The 26,462-nt window shown below is 38.9% G+C and overlaps 1 protein-coding gene across 2 annotated transcripts; it reads right to left on the bottom strand.

The window, feature by feature from the left end:
* Positions 1–1,470: 1,470 nt before the first annotated feature.
* LOC129723366 (ubiquitin carboxyl-terminal hydrolase 31) lies at positions 1,471–25,286 on the bottom strand. 2 transcript variants are annotated; one of them, XM_055677548.1, is made up of 6 exons: positions 24,567–25,286; positions 21,960–22,145; positions 21,765–21,899; positions 21,557–21,691; positions 1,931–4,357; positions 1,471–1,867 (listed from the first exon to the last, which is right to left on the bottom strand). In XM_055677548.1, exons 1-6 carry the CDS (start codon positions 24,996–24,998, stop codon positions 1,817–1,819), a joined length of 3,366 nt encoding a protein of 1,121 aa, XP_055533523.1. In that variant the 5' UTR covers positions 24,999–25,286; the 3' UTR covers positions 1,471–1,816. The 2 variants fall into 2 exon arrangements, with proteins under 2 accessions (XP_055533523.1, XP_055533524.1); XM_055677549.1 differs by lacking the exon at positions 24,567–25,286 and adding an exon at positions 24,031–24,120.
* Between the last annotated feature and the right edge of the window lie 1,176 nt (positions 25,287–26,462).

The following is a 26,462-nucleotide window of genomic DNA, read 5'->3' as shown; positions in this document are numbered from 1 at the left end:
ATATTGTACTCGCGATGGAGTACGTAACCACGCACCACCATTCATCGACTTCCAAGCAACGTATGACACAAGGACATTGACAGAAACGCACAGCAAACTTAAAGCAGAGGCCAACCGGTACGGACTAGTCATAAATATGTCGAAGACTCTGTTAGCCTCATACCGCGGACTGCACCTGCTACGTTAAATATCAAGTTAGAGAGCTCGTTCTCTTGTTTCAGACCATCCAAAGTCACAAATGCGTCCAAAATTTCACGGGCTATCCTGACACTCGATGTGAAACTGTCAAGGGTCCAACGACTCAGCTTAATCAGTTTTGTTGAGAAACAATACTCAAGCAAAATCTCTCACAACTCGTTGTGTTTCACTGAGTCGTACGCCGTCTTAGAGTCCATAAACAGATGTCTGCAAGTTTTCCGCTTATTGCGGGAATTTTCCGCTTTTTATGCGGAATTAATGTGGATGATCAAATTTATTCTCTTGGTTTGGTCGGTTTTGGTTAGTTTTCACTACGCTGGAAGTCGGAATTAGATTGGAGATCGCTCTTTATCGCCAAGTATTGAGCAATGCAAATAAAATCCCAGAAGCTTCTAAAAATCAGAAAAAAATGGTCACGGCGATAACGAAACTATTTCAAGCTCGTTTCACAACCATGATTGGCAATGTTAGGTCCACCAACAACACTCGCAAATATGCTATAGGAATTTATAATTTTATTTCTTTTTATACAATCAAATAACTAACATTAAATTGTACTTGTTGCTGCATGCTTAATGTTTCACTGTTTTCTTTTTTCTCTGCTTTCTTTCGAATAATTCTCCAATATCTACGCTTAAATCTCGTATTTGACTTTATCACGCACTAAACTCTACTCTAGGATTTGTTTTTTTTTTTGCTTTTTTCCACGTTTTTTTATCTGTCTTGTCTTAACTCATACTAGGTAATCAATCAGTGCTTGAAATGTTCAGCAACTTCTATACGCAAGATCGCAGTTTTTTTTACAGCTTAACCTATATCATAATTTAACCTTTCAATATAATTGCTCTCAGAAATGTTGTCTAAATGTTGCTGACTCTTTTTCCGCTCAGAGTGGGAAAAGAGGAATAAAGTTTTTAAACTCGGTAAAAATTTACTCGAAATATATGTGACCGGGAAAGTGTCGAAAAATGAACAGCAGAAACCTCTGGTCAAAAACTTACAACCCGTTTCCGATCCCGCCAACGGTGAACTACTAACATACCAGAGAAGAAATCGATTCTAAACCAAAAGCAATAATAAATACGTAATCAAAGGTTTGGTGTCTTCGTGTACGCCTTTCGTGACCCGAAATTCTATTTTTGTTTCGCTCGATCTTTTCACCTTTGCAGTAATAAATAATATAACGATAATAATATTAATAATAAAGGAATTATGATCATAGTAATAATATTGTTTAGACGTTGGTGGTTCTTATACAAATAAACAAAATAGTAACATAAAAACGAATAATTATAAAAAAATAAACAATCAACAAACCGTGTTCGACATAAAGGACAAAAAATAGAAAACAAATAGCGCTTGAACGGAACTGTGCGTTAGCGCAAACCCAAGATGCGCGCTGATGCACAGTTCTGTTCGGACCTCTTGACACAAAGGCGCGCACGTTCTGGGAGTGTGCTACACACTAATATACATAATATTTTTCGAAAACTCTACTGTTACTGTTACCCTTTTCATTCTAGTTTTCATGCTTTTTTTTCGATGGATTCAGAGGGCTGGGTTGGGCTGGTTTTGGCTGGTGGCAGGCTTTGCTCATAAATCATGCTTTTGTAGAGCATTAGTTTTTCGGTGAGACCGTTATTAGCTTATGCGGTGTGACGGGTGATATCTAAAATAGGAAAAAATTGCCTTTAGATGTCTGGACGCAACATAATATATAGGGAACACTTACCCAGAGCGCCCGGTTGCTACTCATCAAATCATCCGCATCGTCGTCATCGTCCAGCACAATCCGATCGAGACCGGCAGCATGCGATTGTTGATCTATGAACAGCAGTGTATCCTTGCTGCATGTGTTTGCTCCGCGAATCATCGTAACCGCATCCGGTTCGTAAGATTTGTAGGTGTAGGACGAGGGCCGGTGATGGAGATGGTGCTGATGGTGGTGGTGATGGTGATGATGATGGTGGTGGTGATGATGGTGATGACTGTTGATGAAATCGGAAACAGTCGCATTTTCTCGCCATAATATGTCCTGGAAATGTGAGTGCGGAGTTGGTAATGATAACCGGCTGTTGGAATCGGGTGATTTGGTTGTATCACTGAAGCAGGCTGGTTCTATATTATTGGTTAAATCGGAGATTTCTCGTAACTCGGGGGAGGGGGGTTCCTCCACGCACGTCGTGCTAGATGTGTCGATATTCGATGGATTTTCGTCGAGTTTTGCTGCTGCAACCATCGGTTGCGTTGCTTCTTCAGCGGGACTTGGTAACTTTTCAGTCGGTTCAGATTTCTCTGGTGAAGGGGAGAAGTTTTGAACTTCAACTTCAGCCTGAACGACAGTTTGGATTTTAGCTTCTGCATTATTGGTCTCCAATTTGACAATGTCACTCGGGACCACGTCCTTAGGAGACGATTCGACTGTGTCACTAATCTCACTTTCACTCTCGGAATGTAATATGGTTGTTTCTTCAATTTTCGCAATCTTTGGAACGGCGGCTACCCCTGAATTGGCAGAAGGAATGGGAACAGGAACGGCGGATGGTTTTGATATCTCTTCTTTTGCTTTCGGATCCGTTGCTGGCACACCTACCAACGGTGGAGCAGCTGAAATTCGCGACACCCAGTGATCGGCCCCAGAACTAGAACTGGTACCGGAACACTCTGATCCATCAATTTTACGTCTTTGGTAGAATAGAATGTAAGCTTCGTTGTTGACGATCTCCTCTTGAACGCATTCGTTCGGAACCTGATTGACCCGTTGATCATCAAACTTGTACCACTGGTGATCGTAGGGATTTTTACAGGCTGCTGTGTAGTGACCGGTTTCCAGTGTGTCACCTTGGTGGTAACACACAGCGTACAGATCATACCTATTATCCATCGTTTGAAGGGGAAAATTTGGTTGGTGGGAGGAATGTGTTGATTGGCGTTTGGTTGTCTTTCGCCAGGGGCTCCAGTTGTCTTCGATGCTTGCGGCAGAATTTTCTGTGCTCGGATCACGTGCCAAATGAGGAGTCATGTCAAAGCCATTCAACGGAAACTTGACTAGGGTAGTCAGCTTAGCAGCTTGTGGCCCTCGCAGTTGCTGCTGTCGGAAACGCTTGAAGTGAATCACAAGAATATCCGGTAGTGACCACAACCCAAGCGTTTTGACCACCGGTAGGTACTTCTGACAATGGGGACATCTCCAGGCATCCTCAGCACTGAGCGTTTCCGCCTTGGTATAGTGTTCTAGGCACTGTTCCAACGTCAGCGAGGAACTTGCCGGAATTTTCTCCTTCATTTGACTGACACTTTCGTGTTCAACAAACGGATCGGTCATATCACTGAAGAAACGTTCCGGATTAACCCACTCGATCAGGAGTTTTACATGCGCTGGGCCGACATCTGTCGGTAGCACCGAAAGGGCCAAATCGATCATTTCCGTGAAAAGCGGATGTTCGACGGTAGCCTCCAAAAATGCATCCGCATCACAAGAGGGATCCTGCAACCGCATTCTGAACATTTCCTGCAGTGGTGTACTATAAGCGTACACTTCTGGCTTCAATATTGCGGACATTTCTTTCAGCAGCACCTTTTGCAGTTCAATGTAGGACACATCGCGATTAACCGCTATACAAAATGGAGTTCCAAATCGTCGGACCTCCCCACTAACAACGTCTCTTCTCGCGTTACTTATGCACAGCACAATCTGAGTTATTCCTTCGGATGTTGGTGGGCTCTCAACGCAGTACACCGATCCATCATCCCCCATAGACGAGGCCAAATGAGAATCACAGTACACTCGAGTAAAACCGGTTTCACACATTTCGGCCAAAATCATTCTGTCCACAGCGATTCCGGTGTCGGCGTGCAGCTGCTCCCGCAGGACCACGACCGGTGATCCATGCGGCACACCAAGCCCGAGCTGGACCTGTTTCGGCTGCTGGGAGGCGTAAATCACCCGCACGAACACCGGCTGTACGGTCAGCTGCGGTAGCTGTACCGAGATGCAGTGAAACGGATCGAAGGTATTGCTCTGCTTTTGGCACCGCGGGCAGGTCAGTGACGATCGAAACTGGGCCTGGAAAACAGCCTGCACGAACGAATTGTTACACCGGATGTGGTTCGCGAGCGTTTCGGCGGCGATCACCTCGTCCGAGCGGCCGTAGTTGTTCTGTGAAAAGGGGGAGAAAAGAGTGAACATTAGTCCCATAAAGTTATCAAATGCTGTTGTTATAAAAATTCTTTGAGCATGAGCATGAGCATGATTGACCGCCCGCGGTTGCTACTCCGTTATTGCCAGATAACCTGTAATTACACAGAGAACCAACAGATGATGCTCAGGACCAACATGCATCCTCAATGTGTAAAAACTGGAGATCTTAATCTTTATGTAAGGCAATACCAGCGCCGGCCGCATCCGAATGCAGGTCAAAGATGGAGTTTGTATGGGAATATGTTGACGTGATACTCGCTTTATTGGAAGCCGAGAACACCTCTGCACTTCCGCGAGAAATCACTGGGATGTTGGAGGAAGGGCAGGGTATACAGCGGGGTTCGTTTTGGTAAACGATTCACTGAATTCGAGTGTCGGGTTCTTTAGACCAAATGTCGCGCCTACAAGTTCATTACATCCGCCACGGCTGTTGTTATAAAAATTCTTTGGTATATAAACTCGCTTTTTCACATCTTCAATGTACCCAAATTCCTATATTCACGTGAGAAGCAACACCATTATTCTGCAATTAAACGTATCGGTATTTTAAAAATTAACAAACATAAATTTGACTGTAAATAAAATAGAACAAATAATTCATCAATGCCTAAAATTTTGCGATTTCGAGTGTAAAAACATATATAGTTTTGAAATACGTAGATTTTTGCTGTAACTAAGTATTTTGGTAATTATTTTTGTGGCCAATCACAAATAGTGACTTTTCAACACTATTTCACTTTTACGTACACTGAATGTGTACGAAAAATACCAAAAATTAGTGATGCATAAAAGAGTTTCATCATGAATCAGTAAAAATATTCATGCAAAGCGATTAGATAAATGTAGCATGTAATGTAGTAAATTTAAGTGAGAAGAAATATAAAATTATTGAAACATTGACAAAAGAGTAACACCACAGTCAAACAGACGTGTCACTCCGATGAAAAATCCTGAAAAAATCTTCACCTATTTTGGAAGTATTACACTTATGCGCCTCCACGTGGGTTCACTACCTTATTGTCGTAAAACGAGTTTATCTTTGCTTATAGCGACACTAGCCAGGGGCATTATTAACGGTTGTTGTCTTTGCCAGTGCTCTGATCAATCCTTTTTTCTACCGAACACAAAAATAACAGTCATTCAATTTCATCTTATCCGTTTTGTGCGAGACTTCGTACACCGTTCGTCTCTCCGAGCTGTCGCGTTCAATTTCGTTTTCCGATTGCAAAATAAAACGAACGGGCATTAAGATCATCTCTTTTCCTCTCTAGTGTAGAATCCTCGCAATCCTGTTCGCACTACTTTATGACGATTTTTTTCGCATTTTCCTTTTGTTCAATATCCATTGATTTTTAGTGGCAATGAACGACCGGAAAAAAAAAATCATTTGACCGGCAGTCGCTGTATGCTTCTGATGCGTTTCTGTTACAGCGTTTTGGTGGCTGGAGGCGCTTGTTTTTGTTGTTGTTGTTATCAATGTTTAGCGATTATGGAAAAGTATGGTGTTGAAGCTGTTTGATTAATTCTTCATACATCTCTCAAAGCATCCATGGAAATCAAAGCATCGCGTTTGGACATGAGTAGTGTAGTTACATGTACATCTGCCAACGCGGCTAGCACTTTATGTTGCGCAGCTCGCGTCGCGGCGGTGCACAGTGGGGCGGCTCCATACAAATGCTGGCCAAGCGAAAAATTATCTTCAAATCATGGAAAATACATGGTTTGTATATAATTTTGGGACGCTGAGTACGAATTTGATATTATTTTTGCATGAAAATGTTTTGACGCCAGGGAAAATTTCATGTTTTTTATATATATTATATGAGGAAAATTTTACGTCGGCTTCAGTCTTTTGGAAAATAAAATGCATGATGCTTGAAAGACTTTCATATGCCATAAAAAACATAAAATATTAATCAGTTATTAAGAAAAAGAAAAAAAAAATGAAAAATATGCTTCGTGTTGAAAATTACTTATGACTTGTTTTTTTTTCAAAGTGACTATTGATTCTTTTTATCGCATTCGTATTTTTTTCATTTGCATAATTTTCCATTCACTTTTACCTTCATCTTTATTTTTGTGTTCATTTTCAATACAGTTTTAATAGCTTCAAGAAGGGTTTTCGAAATGCAGTTTCTAACGTCATAATAATTATTCACTATTTGCTCTGTAGAAATTAGCAGGCGATGTATTATGTTATGGTTTATGTTTACAAGATTGTTTTCACATGTGACTTGTATGATATAAACTTAAAACATGATTTTGGTAGTCAGTGCTGGTGATCCAAAACATAAACAATGACTAGTTTTTGATACTTCGTAAATTATCGAAATATAGATCAGTTAAACTTGTAAATATGCAAATAGTGTGATTAATTATACTGAAACTTGTTTGAAAACGTTGTTATTATCAGACTAATATGAGCCATTTGTTATTATGTAGACGGTTTGCAGTGTACAATTCAAATTTACATTTTTGAAATCCGACATGTGCCGAACACTCGTTGTTTCTCTTCGAAAGAAAGGTACTCTGCGCAACTCTGCGCAAGATCGGACTAAATGCATTTTAAGGCATTTTTTCCAAGCTATCTTTTAAAACTAATGCCAATAGTGCCAAACCCTGCCGTTTAAACTTTAAACGCTGTTTTATGCAAAAAATACGTAATTTTTTGATTCCGTCAATTTATACATATATACATTATCCAATGATGAGGACTATACATTACTCAATGATGAGGATTTATTCTCCACTATTTTATAGACAACTTTTACTTAGACGTCATCAAGATTCAAGTTACTCTTGAGGCTCCAGCAAATTTCGCAACATTGCATTTTTTTCAAGAAAAACGCTAAAAAACGCTGACTCAGTACACTTTGAAAAATCATAGAAAATTCAAATTTTGTCGTAATGCTCTAAAAATTTGGATCCTGTCACTTCAATAGTATACAACTATAGGAAGAATATAATTGAAATGAAATTCACATTTTCAATTTTGGGTCGATGGCCAGCGATTCCCCACTGTGCGGTGGTGTACTTTGTCCGAAGCTAATTTAGATTTTCGCAACGCTAAGTACAGGTCACACTCGATTATATATAGTCTCTGATTTTTTTCCACTATATATAATCGAATTTTATATATAATCTTATCAGAGAAAAAATGTATTTTATTCATTTTACATGAATGTTTTATTATTTTCGAATAAATAGGAAGAATTTTATTTTTGACTCATCCCCCTAAAAGTCAGCAAACACAGTTCTTATGAAAATTATACATATATCTTGTAGTTATTCTTGTAGTTATTCCTGGTGTCAAATGGAAAGAAAAAGTTAGATCAGTATATATTGATTTGTCAACTCGTTCGTTTTTAATTTCTCAAATTTTTGAAAATTTTCAAATTATTCGTTTGTTCCTAAATTTTTTTAATTTCTTTTTTTTATTAAGGTAATTTTATTTAGGGTTTTTCAATTTCTTTTAATTTTTAAATTCCAAAAACCAAAAAACCAAAATTTTTCATTGTTTTTAATTATTTTTTATTTTTTTCCCTTTCTATCAAGCGTAACGTATTTTCTGGATGTTCTCTTACGAAATGTTCGCTCTAGATCACATTTGAAATTAAAAAAAATTTTTTTTGCTACTATATATACTGCCGTTCTTATGCACGCTGGGACAACTATGCTTGGAACGGCAGTATAATCGAGTTTGAAATTATATATAATAGAAGCATATACATATAATCGAGTCAATATAAAATCGATTCTCTATATAATCGAATCCGACCTTTATATCATCGGCCTAAAAGATAGATACTTTTGAATTCGATAGTTATCAAGAGGCTAATTTTTCAAGTCAATTTGTATGCGGGAAATTCTTTTTCGTTATACATTAATAGTGTTCTCCATACATTGTTGATGATCCTCTTCATGCATCAAACATCAATTTTGAAGTCCGCCTGCTTCGCCTTCGCCTTAATCCGCTCCTGGGTACCAGAAACAACTAACAACTCACAACTAAAATTGAGCTAGTTTCAACAATTCAATTTAGGTGACCTCTAATGTTTCTGCTGATTTGCATCTACCTTTATTTAATTTTTTGCATCTAAAAAAACACAGTTTGTAAGACGGTTATCAACCAATACATCACAAAACTATCAACTCAATTGTAGAACGTGATTTATCAGGGCATAAGGATTGACATTTTCCACTATTTATGCATAACGAAGCAGAAAAAAAATTGACTGAAAAATTAGCCTACTGATAACGATGGATATAAAAAGAATAGAGTATATATCGGCTTATCTGTTGGGCCAATGATATAAGCGAAGCAAGAATCTGAATAAGCTTCGGAAAAATATAAATTACAGCCGCGCGCAACGCAACATATGGTATAATGCTAGCCGCGTTGGCAGAAGTAAAAACACTACTTGTGCCTGTCGGCGCTTTGCGACGTATAACTAGGACGGACTTCAGCATTTCGCATGAAGAAATATTCAAACTATATCTCCACCTCATTTGTCCTCGAGCAATTATCGCTAAACATCATCAACAACAACAACAACAAACTTCTCCACCAAAAAATAACGTGCATCTGTAAGCAGTGCCTCAATTCCATCCGATACAGCGAAAAAGCATTCATCGACCGTTTTTTGACCGTTCAGACAGCCAGTCAAGAACCAGTCGAGAACGAGAGAAACGAAAATAAAACACACCACATGCTGCCGATCATAATCTAGTTTGCTCCGTTCAACATACATTGTAAATGATCGAGCGAGAGAGTTTTAAAATCGGCTTCTCCGAAACTGCGGTCGCTATCGTTAGAAAAAAACAGGAGGGTTGTGTGCAAAGCCACGACCGCAAGGTTGGAGTAGAATACTTTTACAAGAAAGATAACCCGGCTGCTTGCGTGTCAGTCATTTTTTCTAGGAAATAAACGTTGACTTATCAGATCAATCGCCGCTTTCCGCCATCGCTGGTATCCACTGCACTGCTAGTGCTGCTGCTAAGGGAGGAAGACTGCTGTTGTCGCTGTCTAGAACTAAAATGAGCGGCTTCGACTGAAACAGGCTCTTATATAGGGATGAAAAACTTATAGTTATCAAAAGGAGCAAGAAATCATCGATAACTATCGATCGCCATATCGGTCGATATTTCCCATCCTTACTCTAATACCGACAAAGAGCACATTTCAAATTGCAAGGTCTATGTTTTTGTCGACTGTGCTTGGGAAGCAATCATGTTAACGACAAATCAGATCAATCGAATTTTGCGCTTCAACAAGGATTGACCATTTTAAATAATATAGTGAGTTGCTTGTCATGATTGGGGCTTGTTTTTAAATTTTGATTTTGCGAAAAATTGATTTTTATGCAGATAATGAAAGTTTCGGCTGTCGTGTTCATGACTGAACGAAAAGATAATTCAGTACGTTCTGAGACACGGAGATAAAGTAAAATTTGTAACTTTTACAAATTTAAAAATGTGAATTAACTCATTAGAAAATATTAACTCTTCAATCAAGTTTCAATTTCATCCTGAAAAGGACAATTTGTTGTTCATTTCAGTATCGGATAAGATCACATCTTTGCGTTATCACTGACAGTGCGAATCAAGTATTCCTTGTGATAAAATAAACAGTGAAAAGCTGATTCAACACTCAATACTAGACGGCTCACGTGTTGTCAAAATGAGTCAACTTTTCATTGAGTGCATTTACTAGTGCCCACTATCGCACAGAGACTGCAATTTCACTAAAGTGCCTCACTGCATCTGCGATGCTGAGATCCGCTGCAACTAATGCGCCATCCATAGCCATGCCACAGTTGGGGCCGCTTTTCGCCATCGCTGGTATCCACTGCACTGCTAGTGCTGCTGCTAAGGGAGGGCGACTGCTGTTGTCGCTGCCTAGAACTATTATGAGCGGCTTCGACTGAAACAGGCTCTTATATAGGCCAAATAGCATATTTTAAATTGCAAGGTATATGATTCTGTCGACGGTGCTTGGGAAGCAATTATATAACGACCAACCAGAGGTCGAATTTGTCGTTTTGACAAAGCTTGACTATTTTTAATAGTACAATAATCTTAGAAGATTTTCCAATTTATTGCTGCAAGAACGAAGGAAATCCATCGAATACTAACCGATTTATAACCATTTGAATTTGGACATATTTTTAACTTTTTTCGGTTTTAGATTTTCATTTTACATCCCTAGGTAGCCGAACTTACTGAGAGAAGTATTCTACTTCAAAAAATCGTCACACGAGAGAAAGAGAAAAACTTGTTTTCGTTCGCCCGACCGTTTCTGCCGTTCAATTCAAACGAAAAAAGCATGTGCATTCATCGCAGTCACAATCAAATTTCGATCCCTTCTCAAGCACTGGTCTTTGCTAACGAGTGTGCACGCTTGTTTATACCGACATCAGCGGTATTACTGCCTACTAAACAAAATTTCAAAACAATCGTTATTTTCCTGGATGAGGAAATCGTCATCGAGTGGCACTTCTGTTTATCTTTGGTAATACAAAAGTAGGAATAAATATCAGGGGAAATTACCACGGCCATCCATCTCACGTAATTGTTCAAATCGACCAATCTAACATTTGCATCGAACTGAGAAAATCAACTTTAAAAGTTTTCCCTGAACGTTTTTAGTCCTATTTGAAACCGGAACAATATCAGGGTGGCGACTCAATTTCCAAAAACAGATTTCCTGATATTCTCTGATTTTCCCTGATGTTTCAAAAGTTTTTCAAAAGTTTTAAACTGATGTAGTTTACGCTTCTCACACTCTTTAAACTGATGTAGTTTACGCTTCTCACACCTAAATCACAAAACTAAAAAGGATCAAACTTAAACTGGTTCCTGCTAAAACTTCCATCAATAAATTAAACAGTGTAGCTTCGCTTTTGCTAACTTGAATATTGAACAGAAATATTTTTTTGTTGAGAAACACATCCAGTTTGATAAAATTAAAAAAAAAAAAAGATTACGCTTGTTGGTTGGTAAACGGCTGGACACGCTGTCTCCTCATGTTAGGGTCGGCGTACAACAGCGTCTGACCCGGATCGGACGTCTGAAGCAAGAAATGCGGTGTATCGCCAACTTTATCTAAGACGGCAGCCCCGTCGCGAGACTGCGTATCGCAACTCTTGTAAAGTAGCATACCGAATCTGAACTACTACAAGCAATCCAGATAATAATACGGAACGGAATAATCAGCAAAATGACAACGATTATTGGAAACTCAGTACTAGGAATGTAAGGACTTTACTCGAGCCGCGTGCCGGCGCAGGTATCCCGACTATAGAGTTGCGGTAGGTGAATGTAGGGGAGCTTCGTAGCCGCAAGGTTACAGAGTCCGCTTTGAAAAACGGGTGGTCATAGGTTCGAATCTTAGTCAAATCAGGCCACTCGATATCGGAGGGACTTAGGGGCCGTTCAATAATTACGTAAGCATATTTTTCCACTTTTTCGTACGCACACCTAGACGCATCCAAATGGGGTTGCCTGCTCTCATATCAACCATGTTCTGAACGATGGTAGGCACTTTTCAGACGTTACAGACGTAAGGTCGTTCAAAGGACCAAACGTTGACTCAAATTGCTATCTCGTGGTATCCAAGATCCACGCCCGGTTGTCCAACGTATTGAAATCAAGGACAACGAGGAAGACAGCCAACGGTTATCAACTGGACGAATAGCTGCAGAGTACTCGCAGAAAGTTGAGCGATTAGCACCACCGCGCGAAAAGTGTAGGGTACAGCTGCGACACAACGCCCAACGAGTGGTTTGACGCCTAGTGCCAGCGAGCGACAGATGAGAAGAACCGCGCCAGAGGTCACTTGTTCACTACGGCTGTGGCGCGTCAGAGCGTTAGGAGATATCGAGCAGTTAAAGCCGCTGAGAGGAGACTCCATCGCCGGAAGTAACGTAAGCATTGGGAGCTGCGTTTTTGCTTGTCCAAGCACGATGCGAGAAGCTTCTACAAAAGGATTAACGGAATCAGGAACCGAAACGTGTCTGCCCCTGACATGTGGAAGGGGAACCTGATCACCGATAAATCAGAAGTAACCAGGCGTTGTAAGGAACACTTTAGTGTGTTTAGTGTGAAGAAAGCAGTGTAGCCGAGAGGAGCAGGATGGTGATTGAGGATGACGGCAAAGCTGTGGACCCACCATCCATGGATGTGGTGAAGAAAGTAAAAGACATGAGGAACTGCAAGGCAGTTGGTAGGGGCGGCATTCCAGCCGAACTCTTCAAAGTCGGGGGCGAACAGCTGTATTGTGCTTTACACCGGATCATGTTGCGAATGTGATCCGATGAAAAATTACCCTCGGACTGGTTGGAGTGTCTCATAAGTCCGATCTACAAGAAAGGCCACCGCCTGGACTGTAGTAATCACCGGAGCATAACCTTTCTCATCACCGTTTACAAAATTCTCTCCCGTATTCTGATCCATAGACTAAGGCCGTTCCAGGAGACCTTTGTTGGCGAATACCAATGTGGTTTTCGAGAGAGACGCTCCACTACAAACCAAATGTGGATCTGCGACAGATCCTCGATAAATTTCAAAAATTCAACTTGCAGACTGGCGTGCAAAGAAGCGGCACCATCATTACAAAGTCTCACATGCTTCTAGGTTTTGCGAACAATATCGACATCATTGGTATCAACCGTAGAGCAGTATAAGAGGCCTTCGGACCTCTCAGGAGGGAAGCTGCGAGAATAGGGCGAGAAAAGTATCGAGTTCAGCGTAGATTTTCGCTATTAAGGCGTGGCCACACATCTTAGAGAAAGTGGAACAAACCAAAACACTTTGTTGAGCAAAATATGTAGGCAGCAGGGTTGCAAATTTTCACTGTCAGTGATAGATTCTCTGTTGACACTGAGAGTTACGAATATCAGTATCATCACGAACGAGCTGAATGTGATAATTGCTTTCAGCTCCAATCAGTTGACAGTGGTAATGCTGACTGGCAGCATTTCTGTGATTTCGCTATGTTGCTCTAGCGATGTTTATGCGGTGTAGGATGGAGGTGCCTATCTGCTTCATTGAATTCAAGCAATGGATTGGCTCAGATCAAATAATTTCGACATTAATTAAGATATATAATTCATATCACTGACTTGATTATTGACTGATAATTGACATGAGTGACACTCAATATCAGTTTGAAGATAGTGAGAGTGAAACTGCTGTTGTATCATTTTCATTTTTCTGTGTCGAAATTTCGCAACACTGGTAGGCAGTGGAATTTATTTCGTCCATGTTATTGTTATCTGTGCTCGGGAAGCAAGCCAATAACGAGGGAAATATATTGGAAAGCTTGACCTTGGAATTTTTCACCTTTTTCCACTATTATCACTATTATATCAAAAAATTGTTACACATTTTATCTATCCACCGACATATAAATGACTAATAGCGAATTTCTTTATTCCACTGTGTGCGGGCAAAAGTTGAGTTGGTGGAATAAAGAAATTCGCTATAACCGATCGACCTTTTTTCATTCAACACAGCTTTTGCTGCGAAGCCGATGTCGACTTTCGCTGGAACCAAAAAATTATCTTCTGACGCCTTGATATTAGTTAGAGACTTCTGTTTCACTTTTAGAACTTTTTCCATAGCCGGTAGAGTCAAACTAATCTGGTTATCATACAGTAAAAGTGACAGAAATTCTTCACGTTGATATTTCCTCGGAAATTGTTTAACCAGTGGAACGGGAGACACGAGAAAGAATAATTTTCCCTGTGATCCCGGTGATTATAAATTCCCGTTTTTCCCCGCTTTTCCCAGTAGAGTGGCCACCCCGCACCGTAGCACATAGGGGTATTTGAGTGTTGGAATAAATAGCAAAACTCAAAATTATTATTGAACCCCCATAATTAATACCACTAGATTCATAGATAAAGGGGGTATCCCATGGCAATTATTTTGCTTTGATTTGTTTTATTTTTGGCTCACAACAGCTGTCAAACTAGAAGGTAAAAGCAAAGCAGAGTTGAATACGAAGTTTTGTGATTTTTTCGGTGGAATTTATAATACTGGTGATTTTATTCGGCCTGTTTCGAATATGGATCTTCAAATGAGAGGTATACATTAGGTTTTGAACATTTTAGATGGAGGGTTTGGTGTCTTGTTGACTGTATATTTTGCATTGCCAATTATGGATATTTTACCTTTCGAATTGAGCTTCGAAATTGTTTTTTTGATGTTCTGGACGTTTCTGTGCACAAACAAACTCATTTTTAAGTAGATACGAGTGTCCTCAAACACATCCAGAAAAAAAAAAACTTGCGCATGTTTGCGCGTTTAGGATATAGGGTAAGGAACGGCTTAAGCAGTAGCGCCTATTTTAATCAGTCGAAGAAAACAGGCCTCAAACTCCTGCATTTTGATCAATATCGACAATTTCAATGATGGAAACGAAAACTATAATTGTCTAGCTGCCTTACGAATATAAGTAATACCGTTTATTACACAGAAATCTGTGAACAATTGCAATTGAAACAAATCGACCTATATTGCAGCCATTCAGGAGCCACTTCGGGTGCTGAAAAAAAAACGCCTGCAAAACAGATGGAAACTGCTTAAAATAGGTTCGGGGTGATCGGAATAGTGTCCCTCGATTCGTAACTTTGATTGGCGATTGTCAAAGTTTGCTAACTTAGTTTTACAATCTGAAAACAAGTTCTGATAGAGAAAACGGTAGCGAACAGATTGATATACTACTGTTTGAGTTTCACCCAACACATTTCGAGTATTTCGTCTGAATACACAGGCGGTTCCTAAAGCTGGTTAAAATATGTTCCCTACTCTATCATGACTTTATGCAATCCTGTGCAATGTTTTTTTTTAATTTATGAGTTGTTTTTTTTTAAATCGCGACGTGTTTTCAGACACCGAAAAAAACTTCCAGAGGAAACTTCTTTGAAAATGGTTTCAAGAATTCTCTGCCACACCATGGAATGAAAAATTTAGTTTTTTGGAGGCGAAGTTTTTCCAAATAATGAATCGTTCTTAAAATCGCGAAAGATGCTTAAATAGCGAATTAGTGTTATTAAAGCAGATATCATGCGCACGTGGACAGCATCTAGTCGACACAAAATCCGCTTCTTTACAATGAATGATACTTTGAGACTCTTGGTTCCAGAACAAGTCAATTCCTCTAAGGAGGTCGTGGTAACATTTAGGTACGATTTTTAGGATGAGTCTGATAAATAAACGTTCTTATATATAACTTCGTTTAACTGTATAAAAATCAAATATAAATAAGAATATAATTCCAGCTAAATCTGTTTTTGTGCAATCGTTCATTTTTGTGCAGTCTGTATTGAAACTTTCTGCATAAAAGCAAAACTTCAGAACTACATTCCGATTCGAATCTCGAATTTTTGTTTGTTATTATTAATCATTACTTCGCGGTCAACTGTTTGGTGTACAGGTCAATTGCGAGGCTAGTACTACGATCGTAAGGGACCTGGGCGTAGTCTTAGACTCCAAACTTACATTCATAGAACATTATAACACAATAATCAACAAAGCAAATAGTATGCTGGGCTTTATAAAACGCTTCGGCCATAATTTTCAAGACCCATATACAATAAAACTATTATATATAACATACGTCCGACCAATTCTGGAATACTGTAGCATTGTATGGAATCCCTATATTGTAACACATAAAGAATCTATCCAAAAACAATTCCTTTTTTACGTGCTTCGTAAGCTAAATTGGACAGCATTTCCCTTATGAAGCAATGTAGCTTATAGACATACAAGCACTTAAAGAACACCGCGAACTTTCAATGCTTTACTTTATCAATGACATTATTTCTCAACGCGTGCAATCTTCTAAATTATTATTGCAACTAAATTTGTATGCACCCAGTCGTCAATTAAGAAATCGTAAAATATTTAATCGCAATTATGTGTCCACAGTCCAAATAAGCACTGACGAAGTGTTGAAATACGTATATGCAAGTGATAAGTGAAAAGTGATAGAATTAAATAGTGAAAGTGGATAAAAAGTGTAGTAAGAAAAGTTATTTATCACTGCTACGTAGATATTAGTGGTCCCCGTGGTTCTGTGGTTAGCGATGTCGGTCGGCTAGCTCTCCCACACGGTTGTGATATCGGGTTCGATTCCCGATCGAGTCGAGGATCTTTTCGAGCTGGAAATTTTCTCGACTCAGCACTGGGGCACGGTGTATCGTTGTACTTATCCTACACATGCAAAATGTGCCAAAAACAATATCGATAACGAATTCTCTCAACTAATCTAGTTGATCGAGACCGCTATTAGCCCCAAGGCTAAGCGTGCGATATTGTTGTACGTAGATATTATTTATCTTTCAATTATAATTTTCATATTAAAGACATAGAAACTGCTAAATATGAAAATTTCAGCATTATTGTGCAGGAAAATAATTTTTTACAACTTTTTAATCAAAATACCCTTATGTGCGTAGGTCAAATACCACCTATTAGTGATGATATCGAAATCAGGATGCTTTCCAGAGGCCAAAAATGAACTCATGACATCATTTTGAAATCCAATATGAATTTTCGATACCCGCCATAAATCGAAACGAATAAACGAATAAGGGTTAAAATACCATCTGATATGGGTTTTTCAGGAACCAGGATTATGCTCAAAAAAGGCGAAAACCGAACCCAGAGGCCTTTTTAGAAATCCATGATGACGACTTTTGGAAAATTGAAATGGCCAAATAGCGACAATATGAATGTTTTTGGAATCTGGATGATACCCAGAGGCCCAGAGACATTACTTGCAATTGAAGATGACAGCTCTCGGTCTCTGAAAAACAGAGACCGAAACATAGGTGCCAAGATGGATATTATAGGTGCGTGGATAATGCCCAGAGGCTGAATATCGGCCCCAGACGCTATTTTGAAATCCAAATTGGCTGAATGAGTAATAACCATATACAATTTATGTCATTTAATCGCAAGATGGAGTAAAATTATGTTTTAAATTTCTTTGGAAGACCAATTTTTGTACATTTTTTATATTCATGTAAATTTAACGTTTTGACTGCAAATAACGGTTTTTGCTCTTAGTAAACACATTTCTAAGTACAGGTCGGACTCGATTATCCGGAGTTTTGAAAAACATTTCGCTCCGGATAATCGAACCTTCCGGATAATCGAGCCATTTTTGACGTGGGACTACGTCTTTGTTTACAATACTGGGATGCATTCTGTAAAATTTGAAATGAAACTGGCAAATGTTGCGTCAGATTTCAAACGTTAATAACAGCATACCCACATGATGGATAACAATAAGCAATATGTTGTTGGATAGATAAAATGTATAACAATTTTGTAATATGCTAGTTCTCACTCTAATTTCATTGCTAAGCGGTAAAATTGATAAAATACTACAAGGTATACAGCCCTAGGGTTGTATGAATGGTGACGTGGGACTAAACACTGTAATTAGGGGATTTTTTATTACAAAATATGCAGAGTCTTCAGACAGAATCAATGTGTTTGCTCAGCGACTGTACGTATTTTTATTCTCAGCCTCCCCTGGAAATCAATTCTTGAAATATATTTAACAACACTCGGAAGAATAACGTTTATATTTGGCTATATTATGCCTGTAGTATTTTTTTGTGTGCAAACAACATGTACTTGACAAGGCACAAGCATATCGTGCTTGTTGAAGTAGCACCAAGAATTTCTCGTAATGCGTCAAAGTCAGAATTAACTCTTTATCCTCAAAAACCAAATCCAATAATACTTACGTTATCATAATGAATGGTTTTGTCTTCTTTAACTCTGATTAAATTAGATCTATAATATGGATCTTACTTTCAAAATAATATGGAAGCCCTTACAAAGGTTCATTAATTGGCAAACATAAGAGGATATTTTAAACAAAATTATTAACAAGTTCCAGCAAAAAATCGTAACAATCCGTAATTACATTTTTGTTTTTTGCTTGACAATTTTTTTCATTTGCCTACAACTACATTCGCTGTATTATGAAGACAGCTATTATACGTTTATTATGGTAAAGCTTAGAATAATAATATATCATCTAACAATTTTGAAATGTAAAAAGAGATTCTGAATAAATCTTAGTAAATAAACAAAAAAATCACAAGCATTCGCAGGCTCTTACTCTTCTATAAATGAATGTATTTAGAAATTTACTCTTTCGATATTATCCGGTCACGATTATTTAGTGAATATCGAAGATAAAATTAAATAAAATTTTAATTTTATTTAATTTTTTATTTATTTTTTTTTTTGCTTTCATGAGCTTAGACTAATATGATGTCTCGAAAGTAAAAGTTTCCCAAAAAGTTTGAAACAATCCCCATTCTTGAACAATTTCTAAACCTGCCTGCAGAACCTAACTAAAACTGATCTCTTGAAAGAAAATATGCCGGTAAAAGCAACAGTACCAGTGAAGTAAAGAGCCGCAGGTCTCTCGTCGTCTGTGATTGCAGCGGTACTCTTCTATTCGTACATTTCAGCGGTACACTTCTATTCGTACAGCAGCGGTACTATTCGTATTGCAGTGGTACACTTTTGTTCGTACATTTCTATACGTGTGCAATCGAGGAAAAACTGCAATGCTGCTGTTGATGGAGATTGAAAGTTTATCTCATAAATATGATTACCATAAATTACTCAACAAGAATTGTGAATTTTTGCAACGGATATTTATTTATTTTATCTTCGATATTCACTGAATAATAGTGACCGGATAATATCGAATGAGTAAATTCCTTAATATATACATTTATAGAAGAGTAAGAGCCTGCGAATGCTTGTGAATTTTTTGTTTATTTACTAAGATTCATTCAGAATCTCTTGTTACATTTCAAAATTGTTATTTATTATTATTCTAAGCTTTACCATAATAAACGTATATTAGCTGTCATCGTAATACAGCGAATGTAGTTGTAGGCAAATGAAAAAAAAAAAAATTGCAGGCAAAAAATGAAAATGTAATTGTGGATTGCTACGATTTTCTGCTGGAACTTGTTAATAATTTTGTTAAAAATATCATTTTATGTTTGCCAATTAATGAACCTTTGTAAGGGCTTCCATATTATTTTGAAAGTAAGATCCATATTATAGATTTGATTTAATTAGAGTTAAATAAACAAAACCTTTCATTGTGATAACGTAAGTATTATTGGATTTGGTTTTTGAGGATAAAGAGTTAATTCTGACTTTGACGCATTACGAGAAATTCTTGGTGCTTCTTCAACAAGCACGATATGCTTGTGCCTTGTCAAATACATGTTGTTTGCACAAAAAAATACTACAGGCATGATATCGTCAGATATAAACGATATTCTTTCGAGTGTTGTTGAATATATTTCAAAAATTGATTTCTAGGGTAGGCAGACTCTGTATATTTTGTAACAAAAAATCCCCTAATTACAGTGTTTAGTCCCACGTCACCATTTCATACAACCCTGGGGGTGTATACCTTGTAGTATTTTATTTAAACTTTTAATATCTGTCATCTAGAACAGTGAGTTTTCTACTATGATAAATTGTATACAATGCATGTGCTGACGAAAAAAATTAAAAATTATCTTTAGACTGTTTGTCGACGTTTGTTATACATATAGGTATACGTATTAATAAATGATGTTATATTAATTATCTCGAAGATATAAAAATAAACACTCATGTTTTTTTCCATTTTTTGAGCAACCTGTAACGACCTAGACGCTCGATATGGACTACTTTGCGGATTTCAAGTCGTTATTAATTTCGCTTGATGAGTTTTGGTTCAATAATCCGAGAGTATCCGGAACACAACCGGGACAGGCCTGCTTGTGGTTCTAAGTACTGCATTGATCATGGCCATTATATTACAGGAATATGTTCCTACTATAATTCCGAAACCGGTTTACCAATAGCGGTTGTCCTTATTGGCAACAAAAAACCATAATACCTTGATTTTGGAGGTTATTGAGTAAGAATTGGTTGAAGGAACGACGAGAAAGCTGCCAAAAACGAACTGCCTCAGCGGAACGGGGCTTGTACCGCTACAATTATGAACAACCCCGAACCTCCCAATGACCCGGAAGACAAAATTACGTTATAGAAATACAGAAACAAAAAATACTTCGGATAATCGAACCATTTTCTCCGGATAATCGAGCCCCGGTTAATCGAGCCCCCGGATAATCGAGCCCCCGGATAATCGTGTCCGACCTGTATATTCATTTTTGAGATTTTTTGAGAAAACATTTCATTAAATTAGTTTTTTATATATAATATATTTATTTAGACTGACACACAGTTGAATGGTGTACCTCTAAAGAGTTAAATAAGAGTTTTTATAATCTCGAAACTGACAATAAGAAGATTTCTGATTTCAATTACATCAAACATAGTTATTTGCAGAGAAAACGTATAATTTTTTTTCGAAAAAATATGAATTTTTGAAATATGCACAAATTTGTTTCGAATCAATTATCTACAACTCGTCCATATAGATAACATTTTAGTAGAGATTAAAATTTTGAGACACAATTTTTCAGATTTCACCAAGCTTCAAATAAAACCTATGGATACAGAAACCGAATTTTTCGTTGAATCGACGCCAAGTACGCCAAGACATCACTCACTTTCGTATTTTATGAACAGGTTAAACTAGCATATTCTGAATATTGAATTGCCAACATCATCGGAATCAATAGCAAATAAGCGGATTGCCTGCTGAGTAGTAAATTTTTGAATTTGTCTCTCCCAGCCAACACAACACCGCCTAAAATCTAGTATCAATATTATCGTGAGCGAAAACAATTCATTTATCACAACATCAATGAATGGGATGTTCAATGACGTAACCATAGTCCACGCTCAACACGTTTCGATTGTTGGTTTCTGCCTCGGTTCGGAAAAAATCCAGTCCAATCTAGTTCAATAATGTTCTAACGCCGCACTCCGGCGCGTTATTGCGAAATCGCAACCTCATGGCCGGGAGCAGGAGCGAAAAAAATTCCAAATTAAAAACACTTATCATGATATCGTTAAGTGTACGCCACACAAAATATTTAGCGCCCGCGGGCTGAACACTCTATCTTCGCTAACAGTTTCATTCAAGTTTGCGAGCGTGATATCATAATAACCGGCAGCCACCAGAGAGGACATTACCTTTATCGCCTTATACTTCCGCTTGCTAGCCGTGTTGAGATCCTCGTGCACCTTATCCAACAACCAGAAAAGGAACTCCTGCGCGTCATGCTGGGTAGAGCTCCGGAATTGACTACCGTACCGGTCCACTACGGCCTACAAAAAGAAACCGAAATTCGAGAGGTGTTAGTTTCAACACCATATTTTAAGCACCCATCCGTTTAATTACCTTAAAACTCGAACTGTACTCGGGGGCATCCTTACACATCCACAGCGATTTTAGCACCAGCGCGAGCTGTTCAGTTAATTCTCCCTTCGTTCCGAATTTTTTCGCATTGATCTTGTTGCGTCGTTTTAAATCCACCTGAGAAAAAATTCAATCAATCAATTCCGTTACCTAGTGAAAAAAAAAATGGTGCCATACCTTGTATTGATCCAAAACGAAATATTCTGCCAATATGTCGGTGTGGCTGAGACACTGCAAAACAGCATTCATGAAGCAGGTGTTGCCATGATTACGCAGCCCAATTACACCGGGCACCGTATCCGGTGGCCAGATGAATCCGTTTGCAGGCGGGGCTACTGGGACGCGATCCCCCTTCTGATTGCCCTGAAAATAGAAATTAGGGGTAGGTGGAAGCAAGATAAGTTGACTGACAACTGCAGAAGTGCATTTATTGTTATGTTAATTGGGCTTCAGTGTGATTGTATCATGGACAACATTCCTGGGGGGCGCAACGATTGAACGCTGTAAAAAATCGATTTGGCCTTGTGCTGGTAAAATTCGAAGATGGTTAATTTTTAAGGAGCATTAATTGGCTATCGAGAGTGTGCGGCCTTTCAAGTGTGACACAAATTTCGTGTACTTTTCTATCGTCCATCCGGGTGCGATGAAGGGGCTTATCAAAACGAATGCTTCGAACCGTGGAATGATTACACGGGTAAACATCTCCGCTGATTTATGATAGCCTTCAACACATATGTGCAACTTCCCGCATCTCTCGGGGATAATTTACACATAGTAAAGTTTTTGTTTGATCGCGTTTTGCTTCCCGCAATGTCTCCACTCCGCATAACACATAGCAACTATCGAAAGTTGGAGCACACCCGACCGACGACGCACCCCTCGGGCGCACCACCCCACATTCGGATGATATGATTGGGAGCAATCAACGAAGAAGGTCAATTATATTTCAGCAAAGCGGTATACGGCGGCGTAATCATTCGTGGACTCGCGCGCGCTCTCTCCACTCGTGCGGCCGTTCCTCTTCGGTTCGCTTTTCCGCGCGAGAGCGCGCAAGGGGTTTTAAAACCACAAGTGTAGTGTGCTCTGTACTGTACTGCTTCCCTCGTGTGCCGGGCCGGTTTTTTTTTTCAACGAAATTTATTCAGTCCCCGGCTAGGGTTGAGACGTGCACTGTGAACTATGGCTTGTGACACGCCCTCATCGGGGGATTTCGTTCATATTCGTTGTTTTATTAGTCTGGAACCGATAGACTGTGTTTGCATCTATGATCAATTGATGTCTAATATTCACGTTATTTATTCTAAAGTTTTAGAGTGAATATTTTTTTCCAAAACTAGTCATCTGAACGATTTAAAATATAACAATAATCCGTAATTTACTTTAAAAGAATAAGGACTGTTTTTTTATGTTTTCTAGAGATAAAAATAATTGATAAATCATTTGTAGTTCAAATAATACGATTGACATTATATCACACTTTTAAAATCGGTTGATCGTCTTGATCTTAAATTTAGAAAATCTGTTTTTAATATTGCACTACAAGAGAAAATAGTTTTTATGAACTCTCTATTCCACTCTTCTTGAAAAGCTTTTGTTAAAGAAACTGGTCGACCTGTGCGTTCCGTTCTTGTTCGTTTTCTACACACAGATATTAATTTGGTTCACCAAAAATTAGCATTTTCCTTTGCAGAGTAAAGGTGGAACACGACAAAATCCAGACACATAACAAACACATTTGTTCACAAGCAAATGAAAAAATAAAATTTCATCAAATTATGTTAAGATCCTGTAGAGTCATAGCAAGCAATTGTTATCAAAGAAAAAATAGTGTAACCTGAACATTTTCTGGAGAGATTTATTGCCTTTTCTGGTGAAACTGGGAAAGCCTTAGCGCCAGCATCGGATTCGTTTACTGGTGCTGAGGAATACATACTCTGACAGAATTTTCATGTCCGAATTTTTTGTCGACCTTGGTCTGCGTTCAAGGAATTAAAGATGAGTCCCTTTTACCAACTTCATTTTAAATTTTAACAAGGCTACTTAAGACCTTTCTTTATAAAATAGATATTTTATTAGCATGGAGAAAAAAACTGAATAACATTTAAAAAAGACGATTGTTTGTGGGGCCACAAACTCAAAAACATGTTGTTCTCAGTTATGTGACAAAGCATATGTTATATTTTTTATCAAAGACAGTCGCGTCATTTGCCAATAAAAATGTTGTACACAACATGTGGAAGCCACGGACCACATCGTCAAAATAGAATTTCACGATTCCTCTGATTGAACAGTACACGAACAACACAATTCGCAGACTGGTCATGATTTATGGCCGTCTGCGCAGCGTTCACCCACTTTACCCTAACTAACTTGAACTGTGAAGTGGCAGCAGAGCTGCTTTCTGTCCCCCACTCGTGGCGCGCTTGTTACAATTTTAATTTTTTTTACAATGCTACTCGAAAGCATCATTGTCATGTGTGTAGATAAAAACGATACTAAGGTGGTGTTGTAGCCTCGCCAATCATCGCCACTTTTGGATAGTTAAAGTTTATTACTACACTGTTTTACTACCGACAACGACGACGGCGACGACAACAAAGCTAGCCTGAGTGAACAGCAGCTAGCAAAATGCGAAACAATTTCATGGCCAGCTATGTGAATGTTTTTACCAGTCTCACTATACCCTTGTTTCCACATCCCAAACCCCACAGTAAACTGCGGTACTGTTACACACACTGAACACTGAATAAAAAGGAGAAGAAAAAATCTGAAGAGGCCACTTACAGCTAGATTGACATATGTCATTTGTTGTGCAATGCGATTGATAAACTTTTTCACCGATAAACGCCTAAAGATTTTCCTCTCGGAACCATTCTTGGCGTCGGAGTTAGCATGCATTTTGCGATCATTGCCACTTCCGTCTTCCCCTGTTACCGTTCCACCTCCGCTATTGATGGAATTTTGTTCCGAGGTCACAACACTTGCGTTCGTCGATGCTGCTGCTGTTGTTGAGCCAGTTCCGGATTTTTCCACTGCCCTTTGCTGCCGTGAGACGACAACTTGAAACGGGTTACGGGACATGGAGAAAGCTCTTCGTAGTCGACTTCCTCCACTGGACGTTTTCAGCGACGACTGCTGACAAGCGGCAGAATTACTATTGATGGTTCCTTCGCTTTTCAGCGTATCTATCATGGAATTGTTTTTCATGTTCTCCATTTTCACAGTCTGCTCCTTACGCTTTATTTTCCCTGGATTTATCGCTTCTGAACCGATGGAGGGGGACTGAAAAAACACAACACTCGCGGGGTCCGAAACAAGAGCGAATTTACATCGAAATTATCACACCAAACGCACAGTCGTTTTTGTTCGTTTCAGCAAGGCAATTTTACACGATTACTAAACTTTCGAAAGTAATTACGGTAACCCATTCTACGCGAAATACGGAGCTCCAACGAATGCTAAACGCGAACACTCATCGCTGATGGGCTGTGCTGGGGATACTAATCGGCGTTGTAGTGTGCGTAAAACTCGTGCGATGACGGATCCAGTCCGATCTTCTAAAAATGGTGGGGGTTTCACGCACACAGTCGCGTATCTAAACATGACAGGCGTGGGTATGACGTCAGCTTCAGGGTTGCTTCAGTGATTTGAAGCATTCGAGCAGTGGTAGGACGTGAAACGTGAACTAACTGAGGGTGCGGGTACCAATAGTGAGCCAACGGGACGCTACGATGTGAGTTCGTACTATGCGAAGCACTCTGCTCAGGATTTCATACGACTTTGTAACACAAACACTTCCAGATTTAATTTTGTTTCATTAAAAATAAATGATGACCTAAAACTCACGTTAGCAGAGTTAAGATTGAAAAATAGATTTTGAGCGTTGCAGAAAATTTTCAAAATACTGCTAAAGACCAGGGGCAAGACACTATTGATATATTGCAAAATATTCCCAATATTATATAATACAAAGTATTTATCGTTGCATTTATGGGCACCCCTTCATTTATCTCTTAGCTCATTGACGTTACATTATAGAGGTGGGAAAAATGGTTCACTATAATGAGCGGATCAGAGCGGTTCCGCTCACTAAGATGAACTAGTTCTTTTTAACAGCTCACTCGCTCTTTTCGTTCCTACATAATTTTTGGTTTTTAACGGTGTAGCTAATTATCAGACACCGCAAGCGAGAGCCAGGTGAAAGGTTTACACCCGATTTGCCAAGCGCAAGGTCGCGCGCAAAAATACAATAGAACTCCCAGAAACAAGCTGCAACCAAACGTCTGCCCTGATATGCATGACTTGCATTTTTCATCACCCAGCCACCAGCCAGCCGCAAGAGCATGCAAAAAAAAAAACAACTTGCAACAGTCCATACACAGGTACACGGGTTGACTAACGCCGAGTACGCACACGAATGGATGTGGAACGAAAAGAACGAAAGAACTGATTCACTGATCTGGCAATCCGCTCGCAGGCTGATCAAAAGATTCAGTTCTTTGAAAGAGCGAAATCTTTCGCTCTCAGAAGAACTGGTTCTTCCGATGACTCTTTTGTTTAGCTCGCAGGCAATCCGCTCGCGATCAGAAGATTTCGATCTTTCAAAGAACTGATTTTCTGATCAGCTCGGGAGCGGGTTGTCTGCATAGATTCAAAAGATCAGTGAACCAGTTCTTTCGC

This window comes from Wyeomyia smithii, chromosome 2 (genome assembly GCF_029784165.1).
Source record: "Wyeomyia smithii strain HCP4-BCI-WySm-NY-G18 chromosome 2, ASM2978416v1, whole genome shotgun sequence".
NCBI classification, from domain to species: domain Eukaryota; kingdom Metazoa; phylum Arthropoda; class Insecta; order Diptera; family Culicidae; genus Wyeomyia; species Wyeomyia smithii.
Note: the sequence above shows the minus strand (reverse complement) of the source record. Positions and strands in the feature narration are given on the sequence as shown.